This window comes from Haliaeetus albicilla, chromosome 21 (genome assembly GCF_947461875.1).
Source record: "Haliaeetus albicilla chromosome 21, bHalAlb1.1, whole genome shotgun sequence".
In the NCBI taxonomy this organism is placed as follows: Eukaryota; Metazoa; Chordata; class Aves; order Accipitriformes; family Accipitridae; genus Haliaeetus; species Haliaeetus albicilla.
In genome coordinates this window covers 18,590,266-18,616,449 of record NC_091503.1, presented here as the reverse complement: position 1 = coordinate 18,616,449, position 26,184 = coordinate 18,590,266, and the positions used below count along the sequence as shown (strand labels likewise).

At 43.0% G+C, this 26,184-nt stretch overlaps 1 protein-coding gene across 5 annotated transcripts in view; it reads right to left on the bottom strand.

The window, feature by feature from the left end:
• PHACTR1 (phosphatase and actin regulator 1) overlaps nucleotides 1–26,184 on the bottom strand; it is a 310,963-nt gene that overhangs the window by 147,886 nt on the left and 136,893 nt on the right. The window contains exon 1 of one of the 5 annotated variants that reach the window (XM_069809107.1): nucleotides 1,588–1,873. The exons of 3 other annotated variants lie outside the window; for them this stretch is intronic. In XM_069809107.1, the coding sequence (XP_069665208.1) occupies nucleotides 1,588–1,834 (247 nt within the window). In that variant the 5' untranslated portion in view covers nucleotides 1,835–1,873. Of the gene's footprint in view, nucleotides 1–946; nucleotides 1,428–1,587; nucleotides 1,874–26,184 lie in introns of those variants that run through there. One more of the 5 variants, XM_069809109.1, reaches the window with a different exon arrangement.

Below are 26,184 nucleotides of genomic sequence, written 5' to 3'. Positions count from 1 at the left end.
CAACTCCAGCAAAAGGTGTTGATGCAATTGAGTTTTAGGTCAATTCAATTAATCTAGGAAAGCATATTTTTAACAAATGGCTTAATTTGCTTTTAAGGATAAATAAACGGCGCTAATAGTATAAAGTACCTGCTGCTGCTGCACGTAGCCCTTCATTTAATATCTATGGGGCTTGCTGTCACCAGCAACACACAAGAGGAAAGAAAACACTCAACATTTTGCATAGCATTCTTCCCTCTGCTGTAGTGGCATAAGCAGTAAGAGTGCTTAACCCACTGTGGGTTTTCAGGCTTCTCAGGCTATCTTCTCCCTTTCTACTGAAAGCAATTCTGTTCAGCTTTAGCTGCTTTTTAATCAAAGGAAACTATAATCACACTAGCAGGATGCTAATTCTGAAGAGACATTAGCAAAACCACAGTTACTTCATTAAACTGCAGACCTGTGGTTGACAAAGGACCCTCAGATCCCAAATAATATTTTGTTCTTTTGCACAGAACAAATAACAGCAGCTTTACTTAGTAATAATGATAATGATGATGATGATAATATCACCCTCAGCAACAAAAGGTGAAAAATGAAGTGCCAACAACTACTGAGAACCTCAGCTCAGAAAACAGTAACAATTCCATATTCACATTTATCACAAAAAAAGCCTTTCCCTGACCTTCAGAAGATTAGATCTGTCTACCACATCAGTTAATAGGGAGTCCTAAGTCGAGTGCCTTCAATCCCAAGTAACATGTAAAACCACACAGCAAAATGAAGTAATACAACATTGAACAAGAACGTGGGGTAACATCTGTGAGGCTGCTTTTTGCCTGAATGCTTTTATGCTCCTTTTAGTTCTCAGCTTCTCCTAATTGCTGACTTTGGCAAAATTCAAATAATTTGTCATTGTTGCCTTCAAATATTTGCATTCCCAGAAACATAAAAAGCATATACTTACCTGTAGCAACACCTGTGATTGATTACACCGTCACTCTCTGAATGCCCTCTGGAGGTTTTGCTCAAAAGGAGAGGGGGAAGGGATGAGAACAGTTGTCTGATGAAGAGCACTATACTAATTCCAATAAAAATACAATTTCCCCCATGCATTTGACAGCATGGTGAAAATCACGCTAGCTGGATTCCGAGTGAACCAGTCCTTCCAGATACTGAGTTGAGTCAAGCAAACTCTACTGCAGCACGACAGGGAAAAAGTTGATGTATCAAGGCAGAAAACCCTATCTAAAATTCATGGGAATGGGAACGAAACACAATCGATACACACAGCAATTTCTATAGCAACTGGGGGGGGGAAGGAAAGAAAAAAAAAAAAAAAAGAGTTGGTGCCTTAACTGTTAGCACGAAGCTCCTGTGGCAAACGAGGGGACCTGTCCCTCTCGGCGTCTCTCTGATCGACAGGCTGAACCGATGCCCAGCGCATCCCTCCCGCGCTCCCTGTCCTCTTTCCCTGGGATGCGTGGAGGGGCAAGCCGAGCATCCCAGCCTCCGACGGGAGCGCACACATGTCCACGACCCCCCCCCCCATGCAAGCAAACGCGCTCCCCTGCCTCTCTCCTGCACCCACGGGCTCTCAGCACTCACCGTCACGGGCTTCCTCCCCGCGACTGCAGTTGCTGCAAATGTGTTTGATCTCCTTGCCTATGTGACAGTGTATCACAAAAGAGACATTGTTGTTAGTGGCGGTGGGCTCCTTCAGTGGCTTCATCCTCACTAGATAGAAAGCTTTCTTTTTAGGTTTCTCTCCACTCATGCCTGAAATCGAGCCCTGCCCGCAGCCAGAAGAAAAACCAAGCATCCCAGGCTGCCTGGCGTGCGTGCAATCCGCCATCCGCTCCCTCTCGCCTCACCGTTTAGCTGCCACACACACAACAGGGATGAAGGGGAGGGCCGGGGGGGGGGAGAAGAGGAGGGGAGGCGGGAGGCAGAGCAGGCAGAAGCGCTGCCTGAGCCTCGCTGACCCCCGCGACCCCGCTCCTTAACCAGTCCACTCGGGCTGGGGTGGAGGACGCTCGGCGCGGCCCCGGCCCCGGCCCTGCCCGCCGCCAGCCTCACACCCCCGGCGGCGGGCGCTAGGCACGGGGCCGGTGGCGAACCGGAGGACGGCTTCGGCTACTACCTCGCCGGCCGCACGCTCGCCAGGAGCGCAGAGCCTCCCTCCGCTCCCCCCCGCCTCTCCTCCCGTACCCCCCCCGGTTCTGGCAAGCCCTCTGTGGTGGCGGGCACCGCCGGGCGCGCTGCCGTTCCCTCAGCCCGGCCAAGACGGCAGCCTCGCCTTCCCGCTCGGGCTGCGCGGCAGCCTGTCCCGCCGCAATTCGTATTTTTTTACACACACAAAGAACGGTCTGCCGGCGGGCTGACAGCGGGCAGCTTTGGCTCTGGGGGTAACAGGGCTACTCTGCTTCAGCTGCCCCAGGAAAACCAACGCCCCTTCTGCACACCCCCCCCCCCGCTTTTCAATTCTTGCTTTTTCTCCCCATTTGGCTTCTTTTAAAAGCCAGAGGAGGTGCCTGGCCTGACAAGGACAGCCACTGAGAGTGGCTGGCACCGCCTGGTGACTTCAGCCTAAGCCCCCCCCGCAGTGGGACTGCTCCTCCTAGACCAAGGCTGACCAGAGAGGCGCAGACAGTCGGAATTCATTTTGATGGCTTATCTGGGGGATGACTACCCCCCTCGTCTGCTGCCCAAATTGCAGCTGCTCCAGAGAGCAGCCCTGTCATCCCTGGGTGCCCGCAGCCTGGGCAGCACGCTTCCAAAACTCCCCCAATCCAAAGGGGATTATAATCTCCGGCCAGGCGCTCTGTCAATCCCTTGCTTCCCAGCTGCCCCCAAAACATACCATCTATTTTCACGGCACGGTAAACAGGCCAAGGTGCCCAACCTGCCGAAGCAGCAGCTCACGGTGCCTGTGACACAGAGAGAGGGAGGAGCAGGGGTGAGGATGCTTGCGTCTTCCAGGCTTCGGGATGGAAACCCTGAAGAAGAGATGATAACCTCAGCTATTCTGGTAGCTATTACAGGAATGTGAGTGTTGCTCCTTTAAATCTTCAGCAAGCTATCAGTTTGGCAGGCACTAAGCAGGGAGAGCGCAATTGGGGCAGAGGAAACACGGCAAAGAGTAACACCATTCTCCTTATTTTTAGCCAAAGCCCCTGCTCACTGTTAGAAGAAATTCACTCATTCTGCAATTCTTCACCATTACCACATATTGTTGCCACATGTTTTACTGCAACAAGAGGCCAAAGCAGCCCTGATTCTCTTCAGCTGCACATGAAACAGTCAGAGACTTTTGCCTAAAAAACAGAGCAGAAACTTAAGGATTCAGTGCCATGGTTTTCCATTTTCTCAAATGCACGCACGCACACAGACACACAGAAGATGCATGCAACAAAACTGCTGACCTACTTGTTCTGTGTCATTCTGATGCAGGTCTGACTTCTCACCTGGCGCTCCCAGGAGTTGAAACCTTGAGATGCCACATACAGCAAAAATTGCAGGGCTTTACTTTTCTCAGCAGCGTTCACAAATCAGACTAGGTGCTATCAGACCTCACAGAAATAAGGGCTGAAGCATGTTCTCAGCAGAATCATGCCGTTCACTAAGTCACGCAAAAGCATCCTGTACACTGGGCTATGTATATAGTTTGATGTTGAATGGAATTGGTCACCTCAGGTTAAGTGTTGCCCCAAAGGACTTGATTTTTGCATGTGTTGCTCATCTAAAATTCTCACCCGTTTCCTGTAAGCAGTAGGAGAACAGGGAACATGGAATGATTCAGGAACAAGCAGGTGAATTTCCCAAATGTGCGTATCACGTAGTTAACGAGTTAATGCACTGAAAAGCCGTCCCTTTGAATGCCTGATGCTGAGACACTGTTTGCTACATTGCACATTTGGAAAGAAAAAACTGAGAAGAGTTTGATTCCTCACCAGTCACACAGCCATTCAGACACTCACAGTGGATTTCCCTCTACCTTATTCATTGCCTCTGAGAACACCTTCAGTTCAGTTGTGATTCAGAAAATACTTAGGTAAGCGGAAGACATGACCATAATTCAACCTTCTGAACTTGCTTAGAGTTCATGGCTGTCTGTCACTGGTACTCTGCACTGCTGCATTACAGAAATGGGTCAGGAAAGGAAAGCACATTCAAATGTCAACTTCCCCAAATCTGGGAAATATGAGCGCTAACAAAATGCAGGGTGAACTCAAAACTGGAATACCGTATCTGCCGTCTCAGGGCAGTATTGGGGTGTTGAGCCTCACCTGTTTTAGGAAAGGAAACTAGAGTGATATATTCAGCAGAGCTGGTCTTGTAAGGCAAATGGTCTTGAGGTTTGAGAATCGGGTAAGACCTAGGACATGAACAACTGGGTCAGGTCATGAGTCTTTTGCAGTCTCCCTCTGTGACCTTGGCTGAATTACTTAGAATGTCTTGATACCTCCGCTCCTTGGCTAAAGAGCAGTGATGTTGATGTTTCTGTTTTTCAGACAAATTTTATGAAATCATATTTCAAGGTGCTCTGAAGGTGTTTGTATACAACAGAGGGGGAACACTTATACAGACTGTTCAACTACAGAGGTTTACTATTTATAGCAAAATGAGAGGGTAAACAGGAAAAACATGTTCCATCAGGCTTAGTCCAAACAGTTCACTCATTCCAAACTTAAGCTTTTTTGTTTCAACAGTGTTTATCCCTCCTCTTCCAACTCTTTTTATTCTAAAACCGTGAAACTCAACTCAGATCTGAAAATAGACTTAGTATCCAAAACCCTGCATTTTTAGTGACTCATTATCTCCCAACCCCAAACAGCTTTTAGAGAGGGATAGGAACAACCTCTTTCTCAGGCAGAGACTGGAAGGAGACTATCTGTGTAACTATTCCTACAGGTCAGGTCGAACGCTCTTCAGTGACTCTGTCCAGCTTCACATGTACTCCACACTACAAAAAAACCACCAAACATTACTGGAAATGGACTGAGTTTTTCAAGCAAATCGCAGGAGACTGCAAAAGCCCAGCTGCTCAGACACGTTCCGGGACATTTGGGAATTAAGTAACTGGTCCAGTGGGTAACACTGATTCCGTGTGGATGAGAACCCCAAATTATCATGGAGAAAGCCCAGCGTATTTTTGCTTGCAGGTGCTATGTATTTTGAATGCAAACAAGCCCTGAAGCCATCTGCTAGTATGTCTCTCGTAACATGCACTTTGCTATAACATGCAAATTGCATTCATTCCTAAGAGCCGCCTTATAGAGAATCTGCGTTTGCCACAGCTCATAAAACAAAAATATGTTTAATTATGATCTGTGTAATTATGGTGAAAGCTGCCGCTGCTAATCAGTTCCAGGACAAATAATGTAAAATGAACGTACTACAGTATTCCTGCAGAAAATGAATTGCTTTGCCTTGTTTTTAAAGATAAGTTAAAAAAAAAAGCATAATAACTCTTTCACTGCCTTAATACATGGCTACAAACCTTGGCGTAACTTTATTGCCCACTGGACAACAAAATCAATGAAGAGGATGTCAGACAGTTGCTTATTTGACAGTGAATCAACAAACTTGCATCCTATTCCCAGCCCACATTCGCTTCTTGTATAAGCTTGGAAAACCATATGTACCTTCCGTTCCTTCCCCCGCAGCTTTTGCCATTAAGGAGACTGCCACTTCCATTGTCCATAAGAAGAGATGAAAGCAGCATCCCCTTTGAACAGATGACTACTGAGATATAGATTCATGTCTGCATCCAAATCTTTGAGACTCCACCCTCGCTTTCCATTTTTTTTCCTTGGAACATGTCTCCCCCTTGTCACAGATCACCTGGCTGAGAGTCTTTTTTGGGACACTGTGCCCTCAGACAATCCCTATGAAAGCAAAAAGCGATGCTAGAACCAAGCAGCCAAAAGCAGGCAAGCTTTTGACTGCATCGTCCACACCACAGAAAAGATTTCCTCTTACTTCTTTCTCCAAGCTGTGGCACTGTGCAAATGCCCAATGCCAGTGATGACACCCTTGAAGTCTGCCCTAAGCCCCTCAGCTGAACAACATGGAGGTTTCTGTGCAGGCAGGACAGGCTCCCTCCTGATTCCAGCACAAAGAGGTGGACATTAGAAATTGTGTGGGAACCTCACAGCCACGTTTCTTCAATACAAAGGTTGTCTTGGAGAGCTGTAGAATTCCCCTGAAGAAGCTGCGGCTAACAGAATGGCACTATCTGGGTGAAAATGCTAGATAAACGCAAGTCTAACAAGGCAGCATCACTTCTCAGCAGTTTAGTCTTTCTAACCAAAACACCATGATTCATTTGTTTTACAGTCTGTTTAGGTAGTGATGTTTCTGCATGGATGCCCCTGTACTTGGCAATTTTTTCTAAATATTTTCCTTTCCTTCCTATTTCCTCTGCCCACTGTAGTATGAATCCCAGTGAGAATAAAGAGATAAAAGGTAAATTAACTAATTACCAGCTGCGCTGGTGATTAATGCATACATTAATGTTGTATTACACATACTGAAACAAACTGACCAACTTGGAGCGAAGAGGAAAGAATGTACAATTGGATCCACTGACTACAACAGAGGAATCAGCCACAAACACAGCACCCCCTTTGGTAGCATAGAACCATAGAATCATTTAGCTCGGAAAAGACCTTTAAGATCATAGAGTCCAACCATCAACCATGCCCACTAAACCATGTCCTGAAGTGCCTTGTCTACGCACTTTTTGAATACCTCCAGGGATGGTGACTCAGCCACTTCCCTGGGCAGCCTATTCCAATGTCTGACAACCCTTTCAGTAAAGAAATTTTTCCTAATATCCAACCTAAACCTCCCCTGGTGCAACTTGAGGCCATTTCCTCTCATCCTATCTCCAGCCACCTGACAGAAGAGACCAGCACCCACCTCACTACAACCTCCTTTCAGGTACTTGTAGAGAGCGATCAGGTCTCCCCTCAGCCTCTTCTTCTCCAGGCTAAACAACCCCAGCTCCCTCAGCCGCTCCTCATAAGACTTGTGCTCCAGGCCCCTCACCAACTTGGTTGCCCTTCATCGTCTTCTATGCACTGCCAAAAAGTGCCCCAAAAGCCACCTCAGGACAGCTGATATTTGCAAGAGGAGCTTGTTGCCAGGTGGAGAACCCTTCTGCTTGCAAGCCACAACTCAAACCTGGATACCCAAGTATTTTCTCTTTGCCAGGCAATTAGTGCAGCAGGACTCTGGTCCATGGCAGGGGCTCCAGGGTGCTAGGCTGACAGTATTTCTGCATATTTCTGCTTACTGCATGGCACATCAGCAAAACTGGGAGGGCAAGGAGGAGAGAGAATCAGCCTGAGACTCCTGCAGGCCAAAATAGAATATGACCTTTTTAGTTCTGCAGCTATCAACACATTCTTAAGCAACAATCCCAGCTATTCCTTGCAGTCAGGAGCCCAAGAGAGCCAGGTGATGAGTGACGCACAAACAAAAGCAAACTGAAGAGAGACAAAAGGAAAGAAAATGCCCTTTCCTGGCCTTCCTACATTCAGCAACACTGCTGAAGCATCACATGGCTCATTCTTGCTCTACTTGTAGGGCTTTCCACATCCTATGGACACGCTTTGCCATGATGGAGATCTCTCCTTATTCAGGAGAAGCCCTGCTTTATTTCAATGTGATACCATATGGTGTGATAAAAATGAACAGAAAAGGTTATACACAAAAAACCACATAAGCTTAGAAACACCTGTTTGCTGCAAGTGTGAAGAACTGCTGATGGTAAAGGACTTCTAAGGATAAAAAGGAAGATGTCATCCTACCCAGCAGGGCAGGCGGAAAGTTGCTGAGTTGCCATTTGAATGCCCAAACATAACGTGTAATTAACGCACAAAGGCCTGATGAAGCTAAGGGTAAACACCAGCAATGAACCAATGTGGAGTCTGGATTTGTAAAACAGCTGAACAAGCAAGCATTAGCATTAGACAACACTCAAAGGAAGAGACAATCTTTACCCTGAAATTATAGGTGACGTTCTAGCTCTAGCAAAGTCACTGCAAGTCTGAGCACTAGAGCCACTAGTCACTACAGTCCTAATAAGGTCATTATCTCCCATCTTAGAAAAATCCACTCTGAATTTTTATATCTAATTCATATGTGGCATGCCCTGGCGTTTTAGTAATCTGTTAGGAGCACTTTGCAGATCCCGCATAACTGGCTTTCCAGAGGAATGGAAGCCTACACCATTTTTACCTTGATAATAGACACAGGATAGAGCAGAGGCATGAACTGGGACTCAGTAGCACTGCTGCATCCTCAGTATAGATATAGCTGCAATCTTGAAGTTAACAAAAAGCAGTTCCAAAACCTCAGTGCAATTACGAGACTGAAACCAAGGAGGAATCTGAATTAAGTTCTGCCTGGCTGATTTAGCAATTCACATGACTGCACATCTTAACATAAACCAAAATACAATAGCACTCAAGACTCACAACATGCAGCAGCTTCCTCGCTAGTTACTCCCTGCTTGACACCGGGAGAATAAATACACGCTAAGATTTTCACCCCACCCCCCCAAATATACCTTCTTCCTTCTGCTCCTAAAAAGAGAAACAGCTCTGCACCTTCTGCCTTCCTCCCTCAAAACCAGACCTGTCATATATAGGTGCAGAAAAATATTTTTTTAAAAACCCACAAAACCAAACCCACAGTCAGGTATCTGGCTGCATCTATAATTCCTCACAAGGTTATGTTCCCCCACAGCATGCTATAAAAAGCTCAGTGAGGGGAGAAGGCAGAGTGTGCCTGTGTGCACGCCTGTGTGTCTAGTGAGACCCTAGGGGAAAAACTGAATATGACTTATTCTTGTCAGAAACGCTCCTAGCCATGAAAAAGGGAGGGAGAAGGTCCAGATGAGGAGTCCAAGCCTTTACAGTAAATAAAGTCAAGTACTGGCCACCTTTGGGTGGCTAACAGACAGAACTCCTCCCACATCATGGGTTAGTTTTATACAGCTTCCTACAGGTATAGAAACTAGACACTTGTGGTTTTGTTGGCTCCAAGTAAAACTATGTGTTTGAAAAGCAAAGAATGCCATAAGAGGATTCCAGAGATGTGCATTACAACTGTTTCATAACAAGAATATTAATTTGAACAAAATCAAATGTTTGACTCAAAATAACATGGAAAATTCAGCCGAAGCCCCAAATTTGCAACACACAATGGAGAAACTTGAAACTCTGTGGAACCAATCAAGTTTTCTGTGTGTGACAAACTGACGACTGGGAACAGCCGTCTCTGGAGACTCCTGCATGCAAAGAAAGCTCAGTAAAGCAGGTCATGGTCATCACCTTTCAGGATGCCACTGTGGTTTTCTTGCTATTTTCTCAAGAATTGCAGATGTCTCAAGATGGGAATAAAAGAAACACTGCTGAGAAAAAAAATCTACTTGTAATTGCTAGTGCCTGAAAATCTTGGGTGATCAACTTGAGACACCCAAGAAAACCTCAGTCTTTCTAGATCTGCCACTTGGGATATCATGAAACTCTATTCCTTTTACAGTGTGGGGGATAGACATGAGTATCACAAAATCCCAGAGGTCTAAGACTTTCCGTTCCCTGTTACAGGCACTCAAGGACTGAGCCATACACAGTGCTCTGTCTGCCCTGGCTCCAGAAAGGTCTGAGTCATCTGGCTTTAAGGAAAATTTAAGAAAATAGGTCAAACTGAACTTTCCATCACAGGCAATTGCAATGAAGTCAATCAGCTTGCACAAGCATTGCTCTCAGCGCAAATTGCCCTCGCACTTCTGTCTACATGACTAATCAAATTAATTCCTGATGATATCAAGTAGCACGGCTTCCCTAAGAATATACACAGACTAACATTCCCTACTGATAATCCTTACTTTTATTGTTGCTTCTCAGGACAAAATTATGGAGAAGGATTAGACTGCAGGAATCTTTGGTGAAGCAATATATCTAAAATAAGTAAGAGCATGATTTGAAATTGCTAGACAGACCAAAAGATTTATTTCAAAGCAATTAAATGGATAGTTACTATCTCAGGAACTCTCTACTGGCTACTGAGATCACCAGCCTACAGTGGACAAAGTTACGATCAGCACATAATAGGGATGACTGGATTTTTTGCCTTTATAAATGACTCATATTAAGTCTGTTGCTTGTAGTTCAGAACAGTTTACTTGAAGGTCAGGGATATGACTGTGCATGAAGCACGCTCATTTAGGGAACACTTTCACACAAAAAAATAAAAGGCAAATGAAGAAGAATTAAGTTTTGCAGACTTAGCCTCAAAGAGCTCATCTGCAGTAACGCAGTTTTACACTCCTACCCAAACTTTCCAGGCCAACAACCTGGGACTTGCCGTATCTCTTGTGGGCCGCTGGGTCAGCCACACAGAACTAATGAGTTTCATTTCAGTTTAACAGCTTGCTATGGTTCTTGTAGTTTCCAGTGCCATCATGTTTGAGGCAATCTGAGAAAGTCATAAAATGCAAAAGCTTTGAAAGATGGACATGTAGGGAAAGACAGACGGCAAGTCCAGTAAAGTCAAACCCCGACCAAGTTCAGACAGAGGATGAGAGGCTGAGCTGAAGAAGCAAGCTAAATGTTCATGGGGTCTTATAGAGGTACAAATGAGTAGGCAGGCAGGAAGAAATTCAGAAGGGAACATAAGGCGAAGGGAAGCAACATTGAGTCGGAAGAGAAAGCAGATAAAGGGGAGGAGGAAGAAAAGAGAGAAGATTAGCAAAGTTGTGAATAGACATTTAAACTTTCAGGGTGCCTTTGAACTGACAGACCCTCCCAACCTTCAGAGGCTTCCCCACCACTGAAAAGCACTTTGTAATTACACACGAACAGTGCAGGAGCCAAGACTACAGGGCGGCTGCAAAGGACGATTAAGGTATGTATGCTGGCAAAGCTGTAGGGGGAAGCTTTCATAAGCATCTGCCTCCACTGGGCCCGGCAGCAGCACACACTGTCAATCTCCTCACTTCAATGAGCACTCACATTTTTCTCAAATTAGGAAAAAAAGACAACATAAATCCCTAGGAATAGCATGCAGTTTCTATACATATCTCCCAGTGAGCTAGCAGCTTGCAGTACTGAAATGAAGCAAGAAGCTTCTGACAATATAATGAGCATCTTTTTCTGTCTTTTCCTCCTTCACCATAAACACAGGCTCCTCTGAACAGCACAGAAATCTGCATGAGGTGCTTTTCACTTGCTCCAAAGAAAAGCAGCAAAAAGAGTCTTACTCTCCTCCTTTTAGCCCCTATTATCTTTACTGCAGCCCAGTCATTTTTCATCAGACTCCTATCTCTTAGTCGCTGCTTGTACTTTTGCTGTGGACTGGTACGAAGCACAAAGCAGAAGGAAAAGTTTGGCTTTACATCAATCCCACGTCATCATTCCCCTACTGTCCCCAGAGTTTAACATAACCAGGCTAGTCTCTACAACACCAACAGACAATACATGTGCCATCAACGCATCTTGCTGACACAAGACCATATTAAGCATTGTTTGTCTCTTTAAAACCTTGAATAGCAAGAAGCTGCAGTGTGCTAAAGGATCTGGCGAAATAGCTGTATAATCAGTTTTTGCTGAAATCCTGGAACATACTTTAATGTGAAATTTGCCGAGCTCTTTATCATCTGCCCATTGGATAATTATAAAGCCTCAAGATCCAGACTAGATTTTAGTAATTTTTCAGGGCCTTTTATAAAAGGAGGAAATATTAACAGCTAAAAACTAATTCAGCTTTCTCAATGATGCATTGTCATAATGTATAACTACATACCTATACTACTCTTTGAAATCTTAGCCATCATGTGTAAATTATTCATAAGAAATAAGAACTTACTCCTAAAATTTGTTATTTTTCCAGGTTTTATGGATCCAGCTGCTCCACCTGGATGATCCATAATGCCTATCTGCCAAAACCTAAGTCTTCAGGGGCAAAGGTAGCACAAAAAGCAAGATTTTGCTTTTACCACAGGTTTAAACCAGAGAAGAATGTGTGACTGAAGGCTGAAGTAGGAAGTCTGCAGTACAATATGCATTTCATTTGCAGTGGAGGAAATGCAGCAAAATAGTGCAGATCTTTTTTATTACTTTATATTACAGAAATTCTAAGGGGCTCCAGCAGAGCTCAGGACTGCAGTATACAATGCAGTCTGATATTTTAACAGACTTTTTGTCCTAATGATCTTCTTCAACATTTCTCTAGTGCAGTAATCCTCTGAGCTTAAGGCAGCTTCAAGACTTTGGTAAGGCTCTAAGTGCATCATGAGGCCAAGAGCAGATGGAAGCTTTCAATCACTTCATGGGTTATAACTGGAAATCTATCAACTAAATGTATAGTAAGAGGCTATGCACATCTATGTTCCTTATACCACCATGAGCAACTAAGAAATTATTGTTCATAAGCAGTATTTAAAGACCATGCTGTGAGAAGATTCAGGAGAGAACATAGTTTGCATTCTCTTGTGACGCTTGTACTGCAGCAGATGCTTCTCCATAAAAAGATATTGTCCCCTCCCCACAATAGGTTAAGGCTTAAAGGCGAGACTACTCATTACTTACAACCAAATATAAGATCAAGTTGCCCAGGGAGGTTGTAAAATCTCCATCTCTGTTGGTTTTCAAGGCTGGAATGGAAAAGTCTGCAAGTAATCTGATCTAACTAGACCTGTTTTGAGCTCTGGAGGTCCCATCCAACCTAAATTATTCTATGATTCTAAAACATTCAATCAGTAATATCTTCCTCTGACTTGTACATCTTTGTGCTAACAACCAAAGGCAGTCTAGGGCCAAAGACTAGCTCATCACAGGGGTGTGTGAGTATATTTCTGCACTCTGCAACTGCAAAGCCACCAAGCTTGCTTGTCAGGGTAACAGCTTTCAACCACTCAGGTAAGATATTTCAGTGGGACGTGACGATGCTACAGCCCTTCGGTAAGAAGCTGGCAAGTTGCCCTCATGGGAATATACACAGCTTTTCAGTTTTCTCCAGGGAAGCCTTTTGGCTTTCTTCCTCATGGGACCTGCAGCTTCTTTTCTTGAGAGATCTCATGCACTATAAGCTGCAAATAAGCTTTTCACATCAAGGCACTGCTTTTTGTTTCTGGCCCCATTTCACCATTTTTCTAGCTGCTTTGAGAAATCCTGAACTATGCACATTTTGGAATTATGCCTTGTAACCTTTCCTGATAGAGGTTCCTCCAACGCTTCTAACCACCTCCATCTGAAGGAATGTCACCTCCACACTGTGGTTGCCAGAAGGCAAATATCCTGGGAAACACAACAAGTATCCCATGAAAAAGGGCTGCTCTGGCTGCCAGAGGCATCACTCTGTTGATGTCTGCACAGAAACACAGGGGGAAATGGAAGGGCTTCCAGCCTGTGACAATATAGGGCACTAGCTGCAGCTGCACATGGGAGAGCAGCAGGAATTTTGTGAGGCCAATCTGGCCTCCGAGTGGAAGTGCAGGGACCAGTAATGGGGAACAAGTGTTTGCTTTGCTCTTTCTCTTGTTCTTCTGACCGAAGCAGGACTTAAAAGCAAAGAAGGTGAGAAAACAAAGCATATGAGTTGTAGAGAACGAAGCAACTTATTATAAAGCTATTATGAATAGTTGGCTTGATGCTTAGCTAGGGGATAACGAAGTTAGCAATTAGAGATGATGAACGGTTGAAGGGGTTTTATAATGATATGGAGAGATTTTCATCTTTATATCAGATAGGTTGAATTCAGGTCAAGCCAGTACCAACTGAACGTGAATGCCATCTGATTTATTCCATGAGGCTGTGTGGAATGAGCTTGGTCTCTTGTAAGCTTTTTGGGACAAAGGCTTATTCATAAGTAATTATCTGTAATAAGTACCTCAACTTGCATGAGGAGGTGCTTTATACAAGGTACTGTTCAAACAGCCCAGCCTTGAAAAGGTTAGGATTCAACTAGATACAACTGTAAAAGTAGAATTTAAATATGATAAAGAGAAAGGCAGCATAGCTTATCCAATACCTTACAGAAACTATGTGCCAGAGCTTTATTTGAATCCACGTTCAATTACAAGCCAGTTCTTCCTGCCTGGGCATTTAGAAATTGCACAGTGCCTGTTGGGCAAAACTGACGTCTAGATAAAGAAGCAAAGAACATAAGGTGCCCTTTACTAGCCACCATGTTCATCAGCATCTTTCAAGAGTCTGCTTCTGCTCTCACAAATCCCCTCAGTGAGAAAGAGAAGGCGTGTTAGTACCAAGGAATGGCGTCAGCTTCTGGCTTGCTAGCAAGAGCTATAAACAACATTATCATCACACAATGGACAACTGCCTCTTCTACTGGGTTACTGTCAGAGAAGCCCTGGTATTTGCAAAGCACAACTTGTAGTTCAGCTCCTTACCAGAAATTTTCAGCAACTCAGAATTACAAATTCTGTTTTTTACATTTTGGGAACAGTAAATGAAGCATGTGAGAAGAGAAGAGAAGAGGCTAGAGGTAATGAAGAATTGAGACTTAAGGGGTCAGAAAGAGGTAGGAAAGCTGGAGAAGAGGCATCTGGGAAATTAAGGTGAGCCTGGGAGAAGAAAAGAAATAAAACAAGGACAAGAAACAGGGAGCTAATACACAGACCCCAGAGAAACTGCAGTGACCTGACCCATCAATGGGGTTATATTTACACAGTCCACTGTCATTGCCACTGACCTAGCAAGGATTTAAAATACCACACACCATAGTGCTTCATCTAGCACACCACTAAGCAACGCTACTCTGCTGCATGTTCTACTTTGAGTCTGTGCAGTGGGACCACATTAGGCATTTGCAGCAGTATAATCATGTTGAGTAACTGGACTTTGTGAACTTTTTAAACATTGACTTCCTTGGGTCCCTAGAATGACTACCACAAAACCAACAGTGTGGAGGAAAGCAGGTGGGAGGTTAACCAGTCTTCAGTTCCCCATTCTAGGCTGCACAGTCTATACAATCAGATTTTGTATTTTGACAGTTCTCCCAAAGTTAAAATAGTTATAAGAAGCTCGAAGCATGGAGTTTAGGAGCAGGTCTTCAGACTTGTTAATGTCTCCAAGACAGGAATGGGCTAATTCAGGTACAACCAAGTAATATTAAGCAAAGCATCTGAGGGATGAGGTGGAAGGAAATGTCCCCATGGCTAGGAAAAAGCAGCGCAGGTTTGCAAGGAGAGACAAAGGGAGTGTAGCTTTGGATGGCACAGGGGAAGGTGATCTCTTTTCCTTCACTCTTTTCTGTGTCTTATCCCCATCCTCTGAGAAGGACGGAAAGAAGCGGGCATTTTGGACAACAAAGGAATGGGGAAGGATTGCAGCTTGATTCAGGAGAAAAAATTAGAAGCTAGCTGAGGTGGTACAGCAGTCAAGGAACTTCTTTACTCTCACATGTACTACTGTGTTCTGTTACCTTATCTTTCTGATGTTTTCTTCTGTTGTTAAAAGCCCATGGATTGAATAAATCTATTATCTTTACCTTCTATCTCCTGACACATTTGACTCTGAGCATGTAACAAAGCATTTTTGCTGCACAGTAATGGTGACATTGGGACCCTTCTACAAACATCAAGATTTCTAATGCACAGCCCCAGGATATCCAACAGCTTGCAGCTGTACAGTTTCAGAGGTGGTGATGCTAGGTTTGACAAGATGACGTATCATCCAGGGACAAACTATTACCATGAGAAAGCTAGCTTTTGGGAAAATAGCAAGGAAGACTCATGGTCCTGAGGATCCTGAGGCACGAAGGACAATCAATGTCCATGACCTTTGTTTTTGTTCATAGGTTTTGAAATTGAGTGTGGTCATTCAGATACAGAACACAGACCTCAAGTGCTTCACAGAAGCAAATCAGAAAATACACCTTGCCTGTACCTAATAGATACTTGTAAAATTTAGGGTGGTTCTTCCTTGCGTCAGTAGACGCAGGAGATGCTGCAAGCCTGATTCATTTGCCTCTGCTGACAAGAAACACGGCACTGTTTGAGATGAGAGCCACTGTAAATATCAGTATCTTTCAGTCCTGAGGGTCTAAAACTGCCAACATACTGTAAATTAATAACTTGCAATTGTCTACTGTTTGGGAGGATGGGCAGTTCATGTAGGGTGAACACAAACAAAATATTGTTTAACTATCATTTTAATGATGATTACAGAGGGTTTTTTGCTAATTTTTCAGTTGTTTCAGGCATCGCCTTCTGACATCTTTAGCTATAAAAAGGTGCCTGGACGACAGGTCAGATAAGACACAGGCCTTTTAAAAAGGTGAAAACATTCTTCAAACACAGTTGTCCTAATACAGATTTTTGATAATGCAAGCCTTGCAAAAAACAGGTTTTCAGAAAACAATGGATCTACACACTTGGGATGACTTAGTTAAAACCAAAACAGAAGAGGGAAAAGTCACAATGCAAAGCTTTGTGTCTGGATGCTTAGTATAGCTGTATAATTTTAATCTCTGTAGATTAAACATTCTCTATAGACCACTGTGCTCACAAAATGAAATACACTGACATTCAAACCAAAGATCCTGAAACAAACCCAACCAAAGGCATTAACAATGCTCCAGTGAGTATGCTGGCACACTCTCATATTCCAGGTCAATGAAGCTTATTCTAAGCAAAACATCTGGAGCACTCTAAATCCAGCTTTCCTGAAAATCTAAATCTATGCTAAGCTTCTCTTAATTTCTTTAAGATGCCATTTAATTACAGTCCTGATCAATGCCACTTTGCAAAACCATCTCCTGCACTACTTCTCCCATTAACAATTAAAATTATCCCCCCCTCATTTTACTCAAGGTAGTTTCTCAGAGCAGAGCTTTAAAAATTTTTATTTCTGGTCACTAGCACTGATTTTTGATCCAAATACAGAATTTAAGTGTTGGTATATGGTCAGAAAGTTTTAGAATTTATTCATACCTTCCTCCCCTTTTTTCTTCTCAGAGCTGGATTGAAAGAAACACCTACAGTATTTAAGGCTAGATTCAGATCTAGGCTGAAGAAATGAATCTTCATTGCTTCTTAGGCTTTGTAAAGGGAGTCATTGATATCAGAATTGAAATGGAAATGGAAGGAGTACTTCCAACCCACTAAGCTGGTAAAGAATTTAAGTAAGGATTCAACAAATTTTGTCTTTTAGATGCATTCAACTAAGTTAAACTGGGCATCTTTGGAGAATATACTTTCTTGGCAAAAACCTAATACTACCAAATTCTGGTCATAAGATATTATACAAGCAAACACCCCCTGCTTCCCAACCAGAAAACATTTCTCTTGTGCCCAATAGACCCCATCTGCCACTGCGATCTCAGCCTCAAGGTTTGAGAATGTCAGTGGCTCTGAGGCTACGCCATGAGTCCATTCGCCCTGAAAAGCAAACAAACAAGCCAGGCACACTTCATTCCTCAAAAGTGTGTTCCTTTACCACAATACTTTGAGGCCTTTCCTAAAACACATGTCCCAGACTGATTTCTGTTTGATAACTTCCCTCCTCTATATGCTGAAATTTCACGTTGGCCTTGTCTTATAGGAAGAACATCCTACTGAATCTGTGTCAAGTCTTCAGCAGCTTTACCCTCCCGCATAAAGCTATGAAATAACTACTATACAGTTAATGCCCAGATTAATGCAGAATTAAACTCCCCTGCCATGTTAAGCTGGATGAAAATACATGCAAATATTACTGTATAATGTCTTTTGCATTGTTCAGTATGAGACAAGTGAACCCATGACTACAGATGTAATTTTAAAAGAAAAAAAAAACACTCACAACCTCTCCAGCCACACTGTGGGAAGTTCAATTCAAAGAGAATGTTTGATTTCCTTAAAGTTTATATCGTGTAAAGAAGGCCTCCTATATGTCTTGCTTTAGGCATTAATATTATTTTACGGATGTAGAGCGAGGAAAATATACTACTCTGGTCTAGTAATGATAGCTGAATTCAGTCCTTAAGTAGCATGAGCTCATTACAGTGGTGATTATTATCCAGGCATCACTGAAATGGCAAAATCTCTCAAGATACACCAATACCTAAAGCATAGCTAAACTGCATAAACAAACACAGAGCCCCTGAAGAAAATACTACCATTTATAAGTGTTCCACAATATGTCCTGGAAGTCTTAGAAAAGATATGAGGGCTAGTCACTATAGTAAAGACTTAGAAAGACTCCCTGTCCCACTACAGACAGACAAACAGGTACTTACTCTGTGGATAAATAACTGAGATAGAGAAATGGTTTGCACAGATTGATGGGATGTCTGAGATAAAGCTGCAAGATAGACATCAGAAGAGAGTAGCTTGCTTTTTATGGTGGCTCCAGTCAGTCCTTGTGGACACATTCACTTAAAGTCTCCCAATATCTTTGCAAGAAGTGGGTGCAAGTTGCTACTACTCCAAGGCTTAGGACCTGCATTTGCTTTAAGAGACATCTCCACAGAGAGCAATGCATTGCTGCACAGGGATGCATGGGGCATAACATACTATCTGGAAGAAGTACTGTGCTAACACGTTGTGCCACGCAGACATACTGTTAACTGGCTGTGCAGGGCAGAAGATGAAATAGCTGACATCTGCCAGCTTCCCCAGGATTTGTGGTAATGGTTAGCAACTGCGCTGCCTATTGAAAAGAAATACTGAATGTGCGTGGGTTGTGGCAGGCTGTGTACAGGCTCCTATGCCAACAAGCAGGAGCAGCATCTCAGAGGTGGCTTTCCAGGATATTTGTTCTCTTTATTTCTTCCCTCTTCTAGAAAAGAACAACTGAACCATATTCTGGCACTTAGAAGAAGCCTCCCAAAGATGATGCTTCCAGTAGTACATAGACTTTTTTGCTATTGTGCAGACCTTTGTTTTTCAGAGCTTTATAGTAGCCTCCATGCATTACATACAAAAATAAATGCACTGTTTGCCTAGAATGTCCCTAAGGGAGCAGAGTTATTGAGGTCTGAAATATCTTCATCCCCTTTGCTGCCCCAGGGCTGATTGCTACCCTGCATCTGCCATTCACGGGAACTGAAAGTTAGCTGGCCAGAAATAAAAGCTCCCGCAAAGAAAACATGTTTTACAGAAAAAATACAAAAAGAAAAATCTATAATTATCCAGTCACATTCGTGACAGTGAGATCCTCCCAGCTTTCCAGCCAGGTACAATTAGCAATTGTTTTAAACAATCAATGAGTTAATTACAGCAGTAACTTTTCATTACATTTCACAGGGAATGTATTATGTGGTGGGGGACATTAGAAACTGTAAAGCAGTACTTTCGTTTAAAAGACAAGCAGAAACAATACCAGCGTAAGCAGCGTACGCCCAAGCCCTGCGCAACTCCCCAGCAGCACTCCTCCCTGCAGTGCCAGCGGCTGCAGAGCCCCTCCGGAGCAGGCTCGGCACTGCGGGGCGCCTCTTTCCCCTTCGTGGGTACACTTTTTCTCACAAAGAGAGACCTGAAGCCCCAGTCAGGCTCAAAATATATCTCTTCCCGCACGCAGAATCTTGCTTAACCAGCCAAAAAGCGTGCTCTGCAGTACAGCAGATAATCTAGTAATGCAGCTGCCATCCACCGCTCTCTTACTCGAGGTAACGCATTTTGAAGTGGCTTAAATAAGACAGGACTCCTGTCAGTAACCACTTTTCATTATGAACGCTGGATTGTTAATACTTTCCTTAGCTTTTTTGTCTCTTTTTAAAGCTTCTTACTAGCAAAGATTAATGACTTCACTGTCCCTGTGAAACTGGGAAAAATGGGGGGGAGCATTGCTAACCATAGGTATGATTTATCTATCTGTACGTGAATCGTACTGTTTAGCTTTGATTTGCTGCAGAAACACAATTTTAGCATGGTATGAGATACTCATTTATATCAAGACAATTGATAAATTGATGCCTACCATAAGAGCTGGCATCATAATCTAGTACCTCGAGCTTTTGTGGTTCATTATCATCTCAAGAGTGCTCGGGTCTGCATTCAATTGTATGTTGCCAAAGTGTAATTTCAGTGTCAAGTAATGATTGTAGACTTCTAGATCCTGCCCAGTAAAGCCAACGAAAATACTCCTGTTGAGTTTCAACTGGTACCCAGTTCCTTCTTCCTCTGGCAACGGGGCATTTCATTACAAGTGGCAGACATCTGCGTTGCTGGGATGCATGCAGAAGGGTCAACCTACAGCTGTCAAAACCACTGCTGCTTTGATAAAAATGCAACAGCTTCTATGCATTCTGGACTCTCCTTTTCCAGGCTGGTTGGAGCGAGGGCCTTCAGCGAGGGAACAGCCACCCCATTCAGATGCAGGGAATGTGCCCTGTTTTGGCACCCCAAATGGCAAGCACGTTGCTCAGAGAACATAAGTTCTCTCAGCCTCTCAAAAAAAGACAAGCCAGCATATGAAAAAGAACAGGCATGTGTTAGGAAAGCTATAAACATAGTGTTTCTCTCTTCCTAGCCCTAAACAAGGCTGAGCAATGGCATGTTATCGCAGGAGATAGCTGTCAGGTATGCTACTGCCTGCTTGAGAGAGAATGAGATGAAAGCAAGCCAGCAGCAACCTGTCCCCTCCCTTCAAACACTCCAAGCACCAGCCACACTCAACTACATCCCTGCCAACCTTCAGTGCCAAACTCTGTGCAGAAGTCACTATCCCACTCCCCTGAACTACTGTTTCAGGTTCCAAATTAGTTGTAATGGGTTATCTCCTCCAGTGCTTTGCCAATTACACCCTCCAGATGCCGGGAGCACAAGGAATGCACCATACCTATGTTCTTACGCAAACATGGACATTCACGTAACACAGAAAGTTGGTCTGAGAAACAAATACACACACCTTTTGCCTACTGATGCAATACCCCATTCTAGATAATTTCCATCTGTTTTAAGGAGAATAAAGTATATTGCAAACTAGTTCACAGCACAAACTTAATATTTTGTTGCATTCTTGCAATGGATATTGTTTTTCACTGTCTTATCACATTTAATCTCTGAGGTTTTGACACAGTGAAAGTTTCCCTGTAATAATTGCATAGAGACTTCAGATAGAATTTTGTTTCCGTAATGGAATGTCACCAGATTATGATTAATTTCCTCTAGCTTGAGGTCTCAGAATAAGATGATTTAAAAACGAATACGAATATAAAAGGCCAATCCGAAGATCCAAGTTTTCAAATATGTCTAGCAACTATGGGGGTCTAGCTTGAAGTGCACTAAAGATCTTCAAAAGCAAGGGGTGAGAATTTTGTAAAAGGCAGCTCCCTTTAAGATGTGTCCAGCTGGCCACATTAACAAACAAACAAAACAGCAATTGTTTGGAAAAAGTAAGCCTAAACTGCATCAATTTTAATCCCATCTTTAAATACAATTTCTGAAATGACATCATGGACTTTACAACCAGACAGCAGAGAAACAGCTCTGTTTCAGCAGAGCATGACTCCTGGAGACACAGTGTCACATAAGCGATAGAAGCAGGGTTGCAAGTGCAGCAATTATAACAGCATTTCTTCAGGGAAAAGCAGCTTGTAAGCAAGAAAGCTTGGGTATAAAACAGGTCAAACCACTCCAAAATGACTTGGAGATCTCAAAGACTTGAAAACAACAGGTCAGTTTTAATGGTGGTAAAAAGACCCAACACTGTTCTCTTGAAAAGTTAGGCATCAGAAATAAAAAGATGAACACACGCAGGGCTGATTGTCAGTTAATGACTTCTACAAAACAAGTTTCTGGGCAACCTACACGAGGGATGGACACAATCCTGATCTAACTAGGAAAGAGTTTGGCATACAGCACAGTCTGCCCCATCTGAGCGTGAGTTTGCTGCCCCTGGTTTGCAGCCCACCCCTTAGGGCAGTCTGGGGCAGTCTGTGGACTTGGTAAGTAGTTTTGGTGCCTACAATGAAGGCTGGGAAAGACTCAAAACATGGTTCCTTCAAACTGGTCTGGTCCCTGCAAGAAATGTCTCTGTTCAGCCCCTATAACTGCTGGCACTGGCAGTTTGATTTTTGTCAGATGGTTTCTCCTCACCCTCCATAGCCTGCCAGTTCTCCAAGGCCAGATGTCTTAGGGCCCACTCTAGATTGGCAGTGATGGGTTCGTTTTCTTAACTTTTTTTTTTTTTTTTAAGCAAAAACGCCAGCAAATCACCATTCAACACCATGGTATCCAGACTGAACGCCTCTCATTGCTTCTACTATTTAAAGCATCTGTAAATAACTGATAAGGATGCCAGCACTTATTTATCTCTGCAGATGGCTTATTGTTTTGGCAGAAGGGAGAAAACCACCACCTCAGGCCTAAAGGAGGTTTCTTAAGCGGAGGTTAGTCACTCCTGCTGCTCATGACTATATGCGTAGGCTTTGGAGCTACTGCATCTACATGGCTTATGAATGGGACAAAGCTTCTTTCACACCGAGATAAATATGCAGAACACCATACTAATTAGCTTGATACACTGTTAGTGTAAGATAGCACAAGTCTGTCGAGATCAACATGGCTAAGTCATTTACTCTCACTTGAGATCTGTCTTAAAAATAGGAGTAATAAATAATAGTCACTAAGATGCTAAGCCCGTCTCTCCCCTCAAAGTACTACGCCCACTGTGCATCCTAAGCACAAACGTGTCTGTACAGATGAAATCTCCACGGGTCATTTTCTCACTGTGGGGTGAGCAGTTATGTTATATCCATGAAAAACTAGAGCAAAACAGGTAAATTTAAAGTATGGGTGGTCACGGCTTAGGCACAGCAGCTGTAAGTGGCCTGGCCCCTCAATGCTAATGATCCCACCAACCTTCCTTCAGTGCCCATTTCAAGACCTGAAGTTTTCCCCGGGAGATGTAACTCTCATCTGGGTCAGGTCTCCAGTGAGTAGATTAGCTTGGCCTTTGGGAAATAGAGAAAGTACATTTGGCTAGTTACATCATTTGGATCTTTTCACTCTACTCTGTATAACTGCTTATGGTAGCAGAAATGAAAGAAGAAAAGCCATTGCTTCTTTATTTGCTTCCTTCCCTAAAAATGTGATCCTTCCCCCTCCGCTCCCCATCCTTATTCTCAGTCATTCTTTTATTTTGGATATTTAACAAAGATACAACACTACTTTCAGCTTCTGTTTGTTTTTTTGTTAATTAAAACTAAGATGCCTCAGAAGCCTCATATGCTTAAACATACACCTTTCTTTCCTAATCACTTGTTTCAGATACAGATAAAAAAAAATTCAACAGAGAAGTTATCTACTGTTCCCTATGCCCCCTCCCCATCCTGGGGGGGGAGGGGGGCGGAATCCAGTAAGGCATAGTTGAGCATAAAATACCAAAACTCTTGGCTCTCTGGATCAGCAGCATGCAGGCAGTAAAACTGAAAGAAATCCCATTAGCATGACATAACAGTCAATTACAATAAGCAAGATTTAACGTTAAGTACTGCAGCCTGATTAATCTGCAGATATTTCTATTAGTGGGAACAGTGCTCTACAAGTTTCAAGTTTTAGTTCATTGCACCACATTAAGCAAAAGGTGGGAAAGGTACAAGGGGAGAGAGATTCATCCCCTGCGTAATTGCGCTGACTCCAAAAGCAGATCCCTTTCCTTCTTGGTAAGGCTCTGACTTGATGTCAAATCCATGCAGACTCTGAGGGCTTCTCCCAATCATCATTTGCCAGCTAGATATTAAACGGTTTTTGCTTTTTGGTTTTTAACTGTTTTCCCAATACATTTCTAAGTGTATATAAACTATCAAAATGAAAAAGACAAATGCTCCATGCTTCAAAACATTTTGGATTCACACTTGAACAGACTCGAGTGCCTGAGGGCAAAACACACCACGGAAAGTACAGCTTGCAGCCCAGCCTGCCATTACATCCAGAAAAGGTGGAGTATTTCGGAAAATACATTGTTTCTCTAGGAATGCTTGGCCTTGCAATGCTCAGCAAAACTGAGCTTCCCACTGCGTGAGTTAAAAACAAACCCCAAACCAAAAAACCCAAAGCTTTTGCATAAAGTCACTCTTCACAGAGAATCTCCCAAATCCCTTCTATGACTTTAAAGACTCACAATCTAAATTTTCCAAAGAGTTAAGTCTTGCCTACCTTTACACTGAACTGCTACAGAATGGAGCACCATTTTAACATTAAACCATTAAACTAAGTCACCTGACCTCTTGAAGTCCCTTCCGACCTAAATTCCTCTGTGATGCTAAGTAGAGTTGGTTTACTCAAAACTGAATTTTGATAAGTTGGAAAATAATTTTGGAAAAAGCTGTGTAACTCAAATTGAAGACCCCTAAAAAACTAGATTTAGAAAAACAGCACGGAAAATTGAGAGTAAGGCTCCAATTTGTTTTGGTACTGAGTGAAGTCTGGGCAATCACATGGGACTTTTTTTTCTGCTTCGCTGTTCTGAAGCAACTGGAAGTGTAAGAAAAATTATTTTCAAGCAAGAATATTACTTATTCCATAGTGTGGGCTTCTGCTCATCTTCCTTGTTCTTTGCATCTGTCATGAGGGAGGGGAAACAGCTATTAAACGACACTCATCTCTCAAAAAATGCTCTCACTTACTGCAAAGAGAGTTTTTTTCACTACAGCTGCACTCAAAAAAGTTCCTAGCATTCTCTTAAATTGTCAACATTATGACTCTATGGGGATCTGACAACTGGTTACAAGAACTAGAAAACCAGGTACATTTTGCCATTTCTTACATACATTTTACATAGCTCTATCAGACCAAGACTGGGTGAAACAAGAATTACTCAGAGGCAGAAATACTGCAGTACTGGTCAGAGTCACAGCTACAGGTAGTTTGCTCTGCGCTTCACCTGGAAGTGGATTCTGTGATTCCCCTACTCATTCTACTTCATAAATACAACCCTGCATAGATTTTTCTGGGTTTGTTTTATTTTGTTTCACCCTCTCAGATTAATACCAAACCACAGACTTTCTAACAGGCAACATTTGCTCTTTTTTCAGCTTGATAGGCTGTTAAAAATGCTGAAGATGCCTTCTATTCCACTATCTGATAGCAGTAGGATTAGAAAGTTTGAGGAATCTGGACTTTACTCACATACCTATTGCAGTCTATTGCTTGAAGATCAAGGTAAAAAATGAGTAAATTCTAGTTTGTTTCTCAATCTGATTTATCAGATCCTAGCTCCTCTGTTGAACCAGAATTTTTCTTCTAATCAACATATGAAAGATTGTGTTGGACCATTTTCTTCCTTTGTCACATATCACACCCAGTTTCCTTGGAAAAGTTCTCATTTGCAGATCATTTATCCAATAAAGCATGATGATTCCTTCAGAGATTAACAGTCTAATCTTAAATTAGACCAGCTACCCCTTAAGAAAATCAACAGGTCTGTGCTTTCCTAGCTATTTAACTTTTACTGCCCTCAGTGGAGGTAATGCATGGAAGTAAGTGTGACTATGCTGAAATAAGTTTCAGATCATTCAACTTCTGATTTCCTGGGAGTGGGGAGCATGGAGAAAGACTTTGTAAGAAGACAGTCAAATATTTTTTTTTTAATTATTCTTCAATATCTTTGAAAGATACTGTAGTGATATACTGTTAGCTACTTATAGGACTTCTATAGCAAGCTTCCTTGAGAGCTGTGAACTTATTTGACTACACAGATGCCCCCTGTAATTTCACTTAAAAATAGCATTACACAAGTGATTAATGTATCCTGGGGAGACTGCCCTGCAGAGTGATGCCATTCAGTGGTCTAGGTCACAGGAGAAGAGAGGTTCTTGGGGTACAGCTACTGGAGAAGACAAAAGACAAGATCATTTGTCTCTCAATTTCAACTGACCATGGCCTATATTTTGGGACCAAGAACAACCAGGGTTGCAGTCTCAATAAAAGACATGAGTTTACAAAGGCCCAGCTCTGCTTCTTAGGAAGGCCAGTGCAGTTAAGCGTAGCTCTGCTAACACGTCAGCAAGGGCAGGAGAGTTAGGTCACAGCACCATTACGTCTGTTGTGTGATGCCAGTGACAGCTACAGATATGAAGGATGCCTTCTACTTCTCCAAGTTTTACCTGAAGCCTTTTTACTGTGAATATCTCCACTAAGAAATAAATTCAGGGAAAAGATTTGGCAAATACTGTTAACACTGACAAACCTCTGAACATGCAGCACAGTTAGCAATACCACTATTAGGGAGAACTAACAATCAT